Genomic DNA, 14,116 nt, shown 5'->3' with positions numbered 1-14,116 from the left:
GGCCCTAGACAGGATTAGGATTCTTCTGCCAAAAACTGCACCACCCTTATTGAGTGAGTTTGTCTAGCACTGTAGCTTAACCCAGTGCAAAACCAGACACCATAGCCTACAGACAAAAATATCACCAATAACGAGAGGGGAAATTTATAAATAAAGACCTTCTAACAAATCCCATATAAACCTGTATTCTGACATGCTTAAACTCAAACATTATCCCCAATATTTATACGTTTATATGTATACACACACAAATATCGAAGAAACTATAGGTGTATGTATGTGCGCGTTACATTGTAGCATTGTGAAATATTTAGGCTCTTCCAGACTGAGTCATCTATAGGTCAAAAAGCTTCTGTTTCCTTTAATTCCATCCATATCAAGCTCAGCAGAAATAGCTACAATTTAATACCACACCCACATCAATTTTAGTTTGTGCTTTTACATTTACTGCTTCAGCATTTCACCAATTTTGACCAGCACTTTCTGGAGCTGAATGCTTGGCTAGTTTTTAATGGCGAGTTGTCCAGATCATCCCCAGTATGTTCAACTATTGAGATGGTCGGAAATTCTGTATTGGCTTTACCTGCGATTTCTATTCATTAACATCACAACATTTTCCACTTCTATTTGCTTGCTATATAATGCTCTGGCTTGGACTTGACTAACCTTTGCGATTTTATGTAGTTCAACAGGCTTTACTATATGACCATACCAAAAATTACAGACTTACAGAACTGCATAGAAGAAAAGCAAACCATTCAAAGACACAACTTGCTGAAAGTCCACTCTTCGAAACAAACGCCTGCAAACTAATAAATGAGAAAATACAATTATTTACGGTTTTCTTCATAGTTTAGTTTCACTACATGGTTAGTTAATGAAGAAAAACAAACTTACCAGCGCTTTCTTCAGTGAACTTTACTTTTTCAGAGACCTTCAATGAATTATCCAGAATCTTAGGAGTATGAGATGCTGAAATGATATTCTTCTCTTGTTCCTGGAAATCTAGAAGTGTGCAAGAAAACATTTTTTGAGTCAGAGTCGGCTAAATTGTACTGATTCCCCATTAAAAAAAAAAAAAAAAAAACACAACTCACGTAAGTATTCTGCATTGCATGTATGCTGCCACTCTATACCAACATTATGGTTACAGAAACAACTGAGCACCCTGGTGTGATCTTACTTTTACCTCCTATGGATATGTAATAACTGGTGGCTGCTCTCTCATTAGCTTTTTTATTGCTTTATAGTTTGTCATGGAAGCGTCCTTTAGTTAATAAGGATGTACCAGGATGACCTTTGCACACAACCTACAATGTTGTGCTATAATACTTGGGCCATCATTAATTCTGATTAAATTTACCACTAAATTGCACTAACCTTGTGAATTTTCAGATTCTGGTGTCTGAGAACCACTGCTGCTATATTCTTCTATATCCTTTCGCCGCTGTGCCACCAAACCATCTATTTCTGAAAAGTCTAAACTAAAGTCCTGTAAATATACACAAACAAAAATAATTTGACCATTTTTTTTGTAAAAACAAAGCAAAAACAAAAACAGCATAATGTTAAATAAACACCAATGATAATATTCATATAATGTGAAAGGGACCAGGACGAGACCGGCCTTTTCTTTTTTTAAAAAAAAACCAAAAAAAAAACCTGTACAAATAACTCCTTAGCTGCTGTACTTTTTTGTAGCATCTATTTAGGTTTCTTATTTTGATGTCCAATAAAGTAGGGATCTAATTATTTTAACCACTTAGATGCCAAGATCAATAGTTACCGTGACATAACTGTGTCTGACAGATGGGCCATGGAGTTCATTATGTTACCCATCAACTTACACCCCATTCCCAGTGATCATGGAGAATTGCTGTTTTACTCTAGCAGTCGGGGCCTATCATATGCCTCGAGGTCTAACAGAGGCATCTGCATATTAGACCATACAGTACACTTGTCTAAGCAGCCACAAGAAAATGGGATTTTGAAGACCAGTTCCAGAAGAAGACGTGGCAGAGAGGCATTCCAGAAGAAGATGAGGCGGTGCTGGAAATTTTTCAAGCAGCACTGGGAACACCCCAGCGCTGAGAGAATAAATCATTTGCATACCGCAAAAAAAATGGGAATATCTACTGAACGGCGGTGCGGAGAAGACTTCTAAAGGTAGGAGAAAGAGAAGAATAGCCTCTCTTAAAGCTATTTCTACGTGTTAATGTTAAAAAACGGGATTCTAATGATAGAATCCCTTTAAGTGGTTAAGCACCACAGGTAAAGTTAGGACAAGTTCACATGATTTTTTTTTCCTCCTATTTTGAAATGACAGATCTATTTCACAAAACTGCTGCACAACAGTCCCAAGTCTTTTTTGTTCACATGCATGATGCATTTCCATCATGTGACTATTGTTTTACAGGTTACACTATTAATATACAGGTAACTTCTTGTAGCAGGAAGTTCATGATAAAGTTAACAACAACTGACTTACAAGGGGAAATGCTTCAGGACGTTCTCCTCTGGAACTTCGTTCTGAGGAAGGATTTGGGCTGTTTCCAGTGCTAGCATTCTTTCAAAAAAAAAAAAAAAAATTATAGAGAAAAAAAAAAATTAATTAATTTACTAAACATGATTAACGATAGGCCAAGGAAATTTTCAGAAACTGAGAATACTGGTATGCCATGAATGTCTGAGATTGGAAAATCCCCTTTAGGCTAAGGCCTCAACATTGTGGAAAAGCAGCTTTTTTGTTGCAGATTTTGCTGCAATTTTTTTTTCTTTGCGACAACGCCAAAAGGAATGAGAAATATCTAGGAATTTCTTACACCTCTCAAAGTATACATAACACAGGTTAGTGTTTAATGGACTCAGTAAGCAGGGGAAATCCCTCAAAACCCCCCAAGTATCATGTATTTTAGGCACTATATCACATGAGAATATTACAGAGAACCAAACTTAAAAAAAGTCATGGATACTGTACACAAGTCACTCCAATCCACAGGTCGTGATGACCTACACATTTCCTAGTTTAAGGTAGCACCACCATTCTTGGTCCCCTGCATGGCTCGCACTCTCATTCCTGGTCCCCAGCATAGTATCTATTTAAATCTTGGCACTCTCATTGTTCCCTTCCTTTTCCCCAACATGACTTCATGCTTCATTTGTGCTAACTAGCAAGGTTCCCCTTTTTATTTTTCCTTTTGATGGCTAACCTTGAGCACACATGCTGACATTTCATAGCCCGAAATCTGAACATGAACGCCGACCTGGGCATACCCCAAGAACGCCTACTTTGGGGCACAGTTACATAAAACCTGCCGATTTTATGGCCCAGTTCCCAAGAGTGTCCTGGCAAAATTGGGATGGTTGGTATGTATGCTTGGCACCTTAGTGTGTGATTGCTAAAAACAGTGGAGAACACGATCTACCACTGAGCAGGACATGGGGTCTCTGCTCCAGTGTAATCCTGGTGACGTCTCTCCTAACATCCCTGCAGAACCTTGGTGGAACAAGACTCTGGGAACAACAGGACCAGACCGATGTGGGATGCACCGGAGCACTGGGGACAGAGTATGGTTGGTTGTTTTTTGTTTGTTTCCTCCCTCCCCTCTTCTCCACAGTCCCTGGCCTCCTTGCGTAAAACTGTATATCCTGAACAACCCCTTTAAAGAGGGGTAGTTTCATTGCCCATGATCAATTGATCATCCTGGTGCCAGGCCATGTGTTGGACAACAAGCTTCTAGCAAGAGATGCCAAGTTAATGTCACATCACCAGTATTAAATTAATTTCCCCCACACACTCTATGGGAACATAACACAGCTGTGGATGAACAAACAATAGATCTGAAAATTATTCACAGTCTTTTCTAAAGACTGAACTCCCTAGCAAGGGAAACTGTGCAAGCTGCTGAGTAAATCATACCCCATCCCACAAACAAATCAACTAAGCATCGGATAAACTGAGTATCCGATTGATATACTCACATCTAAATGGCTGCACACAGATTTTAATAACTTGTAAGTGGAATCTCGTGACAGCAAAGACACAAATATGAACTGGAAAAAAATACAACAAGCATGAAGTTTATTTTATCAACTAAATATAAATTATTTTAATTTTTGTTGTGAAGAAAATGTACTACACACTGGGAAGTTAAATGCATGCATGTTAAAGAAAAAAAAAAAAAGTTGACCGAGGCTTTGATGTCAAGTTTTTGCTTAAGTTACAGGAATTTGCATTCATGGAATATGCAATAAAATCCTGTAAATCAGGTTACATTACATTTTCAGAAAACAATCAAAGTTCATAGACAACGAATGGAAACTTCTAACTAAAGCCGGTTATAGTTAATAATTTTCTACCAATAAATCCTTAAATCCATTATATATTTAAAAAAATAAATATAATAAATAATAATAATAATAATAATAATAATAATAATAATAATATTATTATTATTATATGGATATGCCACTTACTCTATCAGTCACTGTAGCAATAACCAAGGCATTTGGCACAAGTAGGGCTGTTTTGGTTTTCTTGATCACAGTTACAGCAATAGTTGGAATGACAATCTGGTGAGGGAAAAAACATCAGCATTAAAAATAAAATACAATTCCATGAACGCCTTTCTCAAATACCACTCGCCAAATACTTTATCAAGTTCTAAATGTGTACAAAGCCTACTAACCTTTGTGTCCTTGCCAAAAACCTTTGAATGGAAGCAGACCCAATTCTCTGAAATGTATAACTTTCCTTGATACAAAATTTCTTTCTGCAGTGCACAGGTAAAACCTAGAGGGAGGGGGGAAAAAAATAAAAAAAATTACCACCTACAGGTTTGCCAGAGTAGACTAGGAAAATCAGGAAAAATTCTGTTTGGTAGACTAAATGTTAAAGATATAAATTGTGGTGTCATAACAAACAAGTATAAAAATAATGTTACAGTAGATTTATTGTGTAGTCAGCGCGCACCTTCTGTAGCTGCTCTGAAAAATCAATGTACTGATCCAGATTAAGTTAAAAGGGCAATATGGGACACTAAACCAACCACTTCCACCACTTTACACTCAGTCATGGGCTGTACTAACTGTGCTGGCACACTTCTTTACTGAAGCCAGAGAAGATCCCCTGGCTTCGGTGCGCAGTCCATTTCCAGCTTCACTGAAGAACATTGAGGGTTCTGGATGCACCAGACAAGAGTCCAGTGAGATTAAAGTAAAAAGTTTTATTTATTTTTGAGGCATCTGTGGATTGCATACCAGTCCATAAAACCTGAGGGTGGTTTAGTGTCCTAAATGGCTTGGATAGGCTGCCTTAAAGCCGCTGCACTCATTTTACTTTTTGGTAATGGAAATTCATTATCTTCATACTTACTTTCTTTTAACACCTCATCTTTTGGTACATCCTTAAACAGCTTATGAAATTGTGCATTTGTCTTTGATATCTAAGGATAAAACAATGAAAATAAATAAGAATTAAGAAATGTTTTGAACATAACATTAACATCAAATGAAAAAAACGTTCTAACACTGCCATCCTATAAGGCCTAAACTTAATCTGCTTATTGCGCCTTGCTCATCACATTACTCTTACTCTATAACCTACTGACCAATGCAAATCTGTGTAACAAAGCAAGTTAGTATAAGGAGAACAACTCGCAGATTTTGGTATTTTCAGAAGCTCAAGTGCTCTACAGTTATTTTGTCCAAGCAGACCCAAAATGTTTTTTAGATGGCAGTTTGGTTATGTTGTGTTTTTGATGGGCAGCACACTGTACGATTATAGTCTTTTTTGGGATTTTTTTTGTTTTGTTTTTGTTTTCTGGGAGGTAGGGGGGCATAGTCAAGTGCATGAACTGGGGGCACATTATAGAGATTGAAAACAAAGGGTTTGGGCCCAAATTGTGCTAATGGGCAAAGTAGTGACTGTCAGGTGGCGACAGGGATTTACATGGGAGTTAAGACTTCTGCGTACTGAACTGAATGCCAGGGCATGCTGGTATTATAGTAGGTAGTTGGCTCACCAAGAAGTTTACATTTATAACCTCAAAGTGGTAGATTTTAGGTTAGATTCTATTCTCACAGCTCTGTCACCTCCAAAGTACATATCAAAATCATGAAAAATTTCCCTCTCTCATCAGTCAACAATTCTCAATTATCTTCAGCTATATGAAAGGGGAAACATACACTCTTGTGGCATCAATGCCTTTAAAAACACATTTTTACCCAGATTATCAATCGACAAACTCTATAGGGAAGTTCTCTTACCTGGCTGGAAGTGGATTTTTTCCTTTCGAGCTTCATCATGTCATTCTTTACTTCGAGGGTTAAGGAGGAATCGTATGCCTTTGACCTTTAAGAAAAAACAAAAAGTCTAAGTGACTCAATTTATTTATTTTTTTCCTACATGTGCAGCAGGCAGTTGTCTTAAAGTATAGTTTGCATATTACAACTAAACATCCCCAAACAAAGTTTGTAACCTTAGAATTTTTTTGAACGCTGCATACATATCTATCTATCTATCTATCTATCTATCTATCTATGGAAGTCCTAGTGCGTAAAAAGTAAGCACATTGTATTAAAAGAACATGCATGCACTTTGCTATAAGTCCTACATGACATATCTGCACAAACATCGAGCATTAAATAATTGATTGAGAAGTTCTCCTAAACACATGCACAATGTTGTAGAACATTCTAGGACCATTCATCTTAACAGGGGAACAACACAGCATACTCGATGTACGATCCTGGCTAGAAGAGGTCAGTAGCTTCAGGGTGGAACAAGCTCTTCAAGTTCATCTGTCTCAGAGCAGAAAGGTGCCACATACATTCTGAGTTCAGGTTTAGAAGAGGGAGGGGACACTTTAAGGAAGGAGGAGGTGAAGTAGGACCTGAACTAGGCAGTATTTTGCAAACTGACCCTATATTAAACCTTTTCAAGTAAGTGTACCAATTCCTCTAGTGTGTACAAGCTGCTAAGACAGGCGTTCCTTGTTCTGACATAATATTTGCCTTGTGGACAGCAGGACACTATGCTCTAAACAGAAAACAAATGGAGAAAAAAAAATTCAGGTTCTATATGGTCTGTGCATATTGCAAAAAACCAAAATGGCCCCAACTTAAATATCGCAGGGGAACGGCTAACAATCTTTGATAGCCACATTCCATTTCACAAATCAAACAATATTTTGCAGGGGAAGGGGATGTTGTGTACAAAGATTATACGACCTTCATTGTGGTACAGTATGCTTACTTTAGAAGGAAGCTCACAAGACAGCTGTGCATGTCCAAAAGGCAAAACGTTCATCTACCTATGCTGCTGTGATCTGCAAGGGAGGTGAATATGGCTCATTTTTTTGCTTAGTGTGTACAGAAGTCATTGTTACATAAAAAACAAACACATTGAGATCAACTATGACCATATGAAAAGCATGGGAGCACACCCACTAAACAGATCAACTATTAGCAATGACTTACGCTAGGTTACCACCTGCATTCGGGTTTCTATTCAGGGAGGATCTGCATGGAGACCCCCCAAACAAAAACCTTTGTAAACCCATGGACCCCACAGACCAAAGGTAGGCAACCTATGGCTCTCCAGCTGTTACAAAACTACAACTCCCAACATGCATACTTGCTCTGCTGTTCTTGGAACTCCCATGGAAGTGAATGGAGCATGTTGGGAGTTGTAGTTTCACAGCAGCTGGAGAGCCAAGGTTCTCTACCCCTGCCATAGACTATAATGGGGTATGGTGGATTTCCATGTGAAAAGGGCAGAAAATGCAGAGAGAATGCTCTGGTTGCAAGACTTTTCTCTCCACATTTTTAAAGCAGAATGGGGAACAGAATTCCCAGGTGGACACCGGGCACAGCGGTGAACCAACCCAAAATACACTTTTAAAGAAAAATCCAAGTAATGTTAAAATAATATATATATATATATATATATATATATATATATATATATATATATATATATATATTATTTATTAAGAATAACTGTAAGAGTCACTAACCAAGTGGCACTTTATCTATACATTCGGGACAAAATTTTTTTCCTTGCGTACAGTTTGTCCATCATACTATTTGCATCTCAAATAATACAGATAGAAAGTTATGAGAAGTGAAGAGAGCTGCTATTTACCTTGATAGGGGTACTTTTTGCCGGGTTTCTATCACGTCTGCATCACTAATCAGGACTTGAGGACTAGGATATGGCTTAGTAACCTTATTTTCATCGGACCCATTTTCAATATCAGAGCTGTAAGAAGAAAGAAGTATAGAATAACTACTACCACCACCACCATTAATACACCAAATATAAATGTCCATGACAAGTCACATGTAGCACAAAATATAAAAAAATAAAAATCAAAACTAGTATGCAAGATGTAGACGGAACTGTACATAGCTAATATAAACACCTTGAAGGGTAATCGTGAAGTAAAAACTAAATGGGTATGGCAGGCGTAAAATAGTGGCTGAAAAATGAATGCTACATTTATTTCACTCTGCTTACAAGCTATACATAACCTAAAATAGCTGGGCAAGATCGGACAGGATATCAAGAATAATAATCCACTCATCCGACTAATGTCTAATTAATTGCACAATAAAATATACACAAGCCAAATTTTGCCAACCGATACTTTACTCACAAAATATCCGCCAAGCTGACAAAACCTAATCGCAATATCAAACATGACAAATGAAATTGAGGAAAAGAAGTACCAACCGGGTGCTGGTGGAAGTCTATTAAGACTGCGCCACATTTGCAGCATGGAGAACTGTACTTCTAAGTACTGGCGGCTGATAAGATCCACAGAGAAGCTGTACACCTACTGAACAAATCTACCACGTTTCTGAGGTTCACCTATGGACAACCAATTTGTTCATTACAAACTCCTTCAGCAACTTAAGGAAATATTTCAAAACAGAGACAGACAACTAATCCCCTCATAAATATAAAATAAAATTATTGTTTTGAATGACCTGCACAAAAAATAAAATACAACCCCCCCCAAAAAAAAAACCCCCAGAAAACAAAGTCATTGCATGCCAAATTAAACTTGTCTCTTTAGATAGAAGATAGAAGATAGAAGATAAGAAAGATAAGAAAGATTCTGTAGATAAAAGATAGAAACTACATGTTCTCAGATAATATATATATATATCCACTGCAGAGACACCTTACAAAAAGCTCCAGGATAAGTGTGTAGCAGACGGAGATCCTAGCCTATACAACTAGTACTTGACGGAGCAGCAGATCTTACCTTTCACACACCTGTCCACTTGGAAATGCATCTACCTACGAAGCGGAGTCTGCCTGCTATATCCACAAGCGATGACATAAGAGGAAGTTCTCCTAAAGAGCGTGACTCACTAGACTCACTTTTTTTTCCATCTTTCTAACAAGCTCACGTGTTCACCAATCACCTGACAAAAATGCATCTGGCACATAATGCTAGGCAGCATGTCATCTCTCTGTACAGCTCGAACCTATGACAAGGCAGACAGGCTCCAAGAGAAGAGCATGTCCAGTACAGAATTACAACAAAACCAGGACAGGCAGGTATGGATGATTTAGTTACACTAAGCATGGCTATTAGTAGTGTCCTACCTGTGACACCAAGAACAGCCATGTCTAATTGTTCTAAATGGATGATCCAGAACCAAAATTTATCTTTGTAACAAAATATATATTATGATAGTAGTATTGTCGCAAGTCTATTTGTTATGTGCGACTGGAGATGCGAGAAGGAATTAAACAGGATTTTTCGGTTAACATTTATTCTAATTACTATCTTCAAGACTATTTTTCCTTATACTTTGTAATATCTTCAAGACAAATGAATAAATACCAAACAGACAGACCGAGCAAATGTTAGAACAGAACTCAGTAGAAGAAAAAAAAAAAAAATCAAGTCCAGGTAATACTACACTATTGTGCAAAGTGTGAAAGGACATGACTGATGATGAAACTACAAATGGGATGATTACATATTGTGAAATAACACTGAATGTTACACTTGCCACTGACCACAACAAGAAAAAACAAACAAAAGAAAGAAAGAAAGAAAGAAAGAAATAACTCAGCTGGCACTGTCCTTTTTATGCAGTTCATCTTTAAGAATATTACCAATAACATGGACCAATAACATGGGAACATGGACTGAAATATCCAAAAATTATATGAAAATGCGGCACTCACCATCCATATAAAAGAGCCTTTATTCCACATAAAATAGCCAGGGATAAAGTGTGGGAGTAAATTAAAAGGAAATTAAAAAAATCCCAAACATAGCATAGCTCTCCTCTTTCGTGACCTCTGCACAATTGTCAGATTTTGTTTCATAAGTGCAAAGTAACACATCCCCCCTCCATAGCAGCCATGATACAAAATGAAATGAAATTAAATGTTGGCATCACTAAAATCAGATTTTCTTGGATCAAAATTTTTTTTATTTCACTTTTAATACACTGCTGGAAACTTGGATTGTACACATATGCAAACCTACAGTATACCTACTATACTGTATACACATATATAGACATACAGTATTACAAGTTGGAGTATCTATAATGGACTTGAGGGCTATTACAGACACTGTAGAATCTTTTCCCATTGTGGATAACGCGCCAAATCTGTGACGCAGATTGTGCTGTGGAATCATCCCTATACACTGAATTGGTGAGATCCACCCTGAAAACTACAGAATGATCTTTTTTTCCATGCACAAAAACTTGTTACGTGTATAAGAGGTGTATTAAAATCCCCATCTTAATGGGGAATGACTGCATGTTTTCGGTGGCTACCTTGAAGGCAACAGAGGGATTCCTCATGGAACCCAAGACAAAACATGTACCAAACCATCTCATAATTTCACATTTAATTCATCACGCTGAAATCCTTGGCTCTTACATAGAGGCTTTTTTGATTCATGTCCAAGATTTAGTTTTTTTCCCAGGATTTTGACTAAAAAATATCTAATGAGTGGGGGAGACCCTGTATCACACAGCCGTGCAGGGCCAGATGCAGCTCACTCCATTGCCTTTCTAGTAGCCGGGGGGCGCTAATAGCTCCTGATGTGAATTGGAGCAGAGCTACAGAACTGGCAACTAGCCACTATACAGAACAAAAGAAGCTTCCCCGCAGTCTATAGGCCATAAACTCCTAAATCCTGGACAACGCCTTTTATGAGAAATTGTATAAATTAAACTGGATTTTCAAGAAACCAATTAAACCTCACAACATCCTAACAAAAGCCTTTAGAAACTGCAGGTCACACCTGCCAGTCCCCCTCACCCCTGTTCCACAGTGGCCACACAGATGCATATTGTATTAAGTTATCAGGAGATAACGTTGCGACAAGGGGGGGAATAAACCAGAAGTGGCTTGAAGGAGGCCAGGGCATCCTTAGCATGGAGTTAGGGAGTAAGGGCATTAGAAGTAGCTAGTGAAGTTGATGGAGAATTGGAGGCTTTAAGTTGGCATGGACCACATGGTTATTGGTTTCAAAACGTCTAGCAAGACAGAGGTGGGGTGTAAAAAAATAAATAAATAAAGGGGCAAGATAATTCGGACACAATAAGTAAGGGAGAAGTTGAGGCTTTATAAAGGAACAGTACAAAAAAGAAGGGGTAGATTTGCTTTGAAAGACAAGAACAACCACCCACCCGGTTGGTTGAAAATTACATGGCATCTACTTTTTGTTTTATTTTTGTCACTGCATGCCATTGTGAGCGCTGTTCTGTATTGGGCAATGGTGAACGTACCATGATCCTCATCAGGATAGCGTCACAGGGTAGGTCCCCTGGATATTTTGGTATTTTAGGCTAGGGTAGTCACAAAGCCAGGATGACGGCCCAGCGGCTGCCTGGGGAGGAAGGGTGGCAGCTGCGGCAGGGGGCTTGGCTGTCCTGGTACATAGGGGTTATCTATGAACAAGCAAGCAATAGCTCAGAGTGTGCGGTGCTACGATTGGTTGGCTGCTCTCATATTATATGCGCAAATGTTGTTTAAATAAAATGATGGTGCAGGCCGCTAACATTTTGACAAAGAAACGCAAAGGGTTTGCGTGGTTATTGGGATCTCTAGGGGGTTAGCATGTGCCCAGCTTAAAGGTTCTTAACACATCATACACGTACCTGGACAGAAGCAACCAAGAGAACAAGTAAGGGAGGACACAATTGCATCATATAGGAATATGGCATAAAATAACAGTATAACTCTGTTGCCAAATCCTGTAACGTGGTCTGTTGTGAGGATGAAAATGCAATAGGGATAGAATGGAGACTGTTCTTCTAAACATACATCACCATAGTTATAGTTGCAAATAACGGCATACCTGTAAATAGTCAGCCTAGCCTGTGTTACGTCACGGCCATGGCATTTGTATTGTATCACATGGATGGATGAGTTTGATTTAAGGCAGAGGATTATGTTTAAATCAGAGACAGACAGGTACAGTAAGACAGTAAGTTAGTAGGACTCCACAGACCAGAGTATTACTGCCCATGACAACATGGAATGTGAACAGAGCTGCAATACATCAATAAGACAAGCTCTGGATGGTGACTTTGAGGAGCCCCCACCCTAAAGGGGTGCAGCCAATATTAAAAGTCTATAGTGAAATATCAACATTTTTTGCATTTGTTTGTGGCAAGTTTAGATTTATTGACACGTAACAAAATGCAGCATACTTTAGGCGTTTTTTTTTTTTTTTTTTTTCCCTGCAGGCCATAGGCTTCACTACAGAAATTTAAAAAGTCTTTTAAAAGCCATCACAAAAATCCCACTACTTAAAATACTCACAAAATAGAATATATGAAGCAGCCCTAGAAAGGTGGTTTCTTTACAGCCCCCAACAGTGTATCACTGGGATATGTCATTGTATGGCCATTAACATCGTTCATCTGGTTAGAACCTTATTTGTATTGAACAATTAATAACAAATAAATAAATAAATAAATATTCAGATCAACAATGTTAATGTCAATAATTAAAAATAAATTCATTTCAATGGAGCTAGTCACATTACTGATTTTTTGCTGGCCCAACGGATCGTCATAAAGATAGAACATTAGTTTTGCCCATTTTCATGGATCTGAGAGATCCTTGAAAACAGGTGCCACACAAATGCAAAATTGTCCCCAAGTGTCCTTAAGACACTGAGCAAAACTACAAAATAAAAAAGAAACAATATGTTACGGTGGGATGGAAGACCTGTCAACTTCTATGGGTTTGTAGCTGTTGACTATTTTAAGAACAAGATGTCGAGTAAATTATAAGATTCCCATTCAGTAAAATGCATTGTGTAGAAATCTCCTATGACTAATCCTACAGGCATGTTCCAAGTAATAACCAAACATGTCCTAGATATATACACACACATTAAATTAAAGCGTTTATATAAACTACAGTCTGACATTCTGTTGGACTGGAAACAGCTAGAATTAAAATCTAGATTTTTTTCTAAAACAGAAAACCGCCCCGCATGCCTGGCCTTAATATGGACTTAGAATTTTCGACTTTACCTTTTTATTTGTTCAGGGATTAAATCAGGTTTTTGTGTTCTGAGAAATATGTGGTACAAAATCTTTACCATCATACGAGCTATTCCCTTTTGAAAGCAGCCGAGAAACACTGAAAGGTTTCATCAAGCATTACCCATAAACATTAAGATTTTACAATATGAAGTGCATAAAATTTTATGAAACATTAACTAACAAGGAGGGGAAAATAGCTTGGCTTCCCATGTACAAAAGAAGTCACTGGTTTATAACCGTCTGCCCATACACACAAGAAGATCATTGGTGTACGCTGGCGTGAGGTTGCAATGAGGTAATCTTTACCTCCATTCAAGAGGCGATGAAAGGCAACTAACCCGTGACTACCTACCCCCTGACATTATAGCCATTACTGTGTAGAGTCAGGTGCTCACTGTAACGTGTGACTACTTCTATACAGATTTTATAACAAGGAATAGATCACAAGTCATCTTGAAATGGCACCTGACGGTGTTGAGAATATCACACCTCTGCTTTGCATATTGTGCCTGGACATCAAGGGCGTTCCACATAGATTCGCACATAGGGGGAAATTATTAAGACT

General features: G+C 38.1%; 1 protein-coding gene across 1 annotated transcript in view; it reads right to left on the bottom strand.

The window, feature by feature from the left end:
• Nucleotides 1-14,116, bottom strand: part of GRAMD2B (GRAM domain containing 2B) — a 106,772-nt gene that overhangs the window by 4,405 nt on the left and 88,251 nt on the right. The window contains exons 2-11 of the mRNA XM_075272453.1: nt 8,147-8,263; nt 6,268-6,352; nt 5,375-5,444; nt 4,689-4,792; nt 4,477-4,572; nt 3,982-4,053; nt 2,489-2,566; nt 1,381-1,492; nt 898-1,005; nt 731-809 (exon numbers count right to left, since the gene is read on the bottom strand). Of these exons, the coding sequence (XP_075128554.1) occupies nt 731-809; nt 898-1,005; nt 1,381-1,492; nt 2,489-2,566; nt 3,982-4,053; nt 4,477-4,572; nt 4,689-4,792; nt 5,375-5,444; nt 6,268-6,352; nt 8,147-8,263 (921 nt within the window). The remainder of the gene's footprint in view (nt 1-730; nt 810-897; nt 1,006-1,380; nt 1,493-2,488; nt 2,567-3,981; nt 4,054-4,476; nt 4,573-4,688; nt 4,793-5,374; nt 5,445-6,267; nt 6,353-8,146; nt 8,264-14,116) is intronic.

This window comes from Leptodactylus fuscus, chromosome 1 (genome assembly GCF_031893055.1).
Source record: "Leptodactylus fuscus isolate aLepFus1 chromosome 1, aLepFus1.hap2, whole genome shotgun sequence".
Classification (NCBI taxonomy): Eukaryota; Metazoa; Chordata; class Amphibia; order Anura; family Leptodactylidae; genus Leptodactylus; species Leptodactylus fuscus.
The sequence above is the reverse complement of the archived record's forward strand: the minus strand, read 5'-3'. Positions and strand labels throughout refer to the sequence as shown.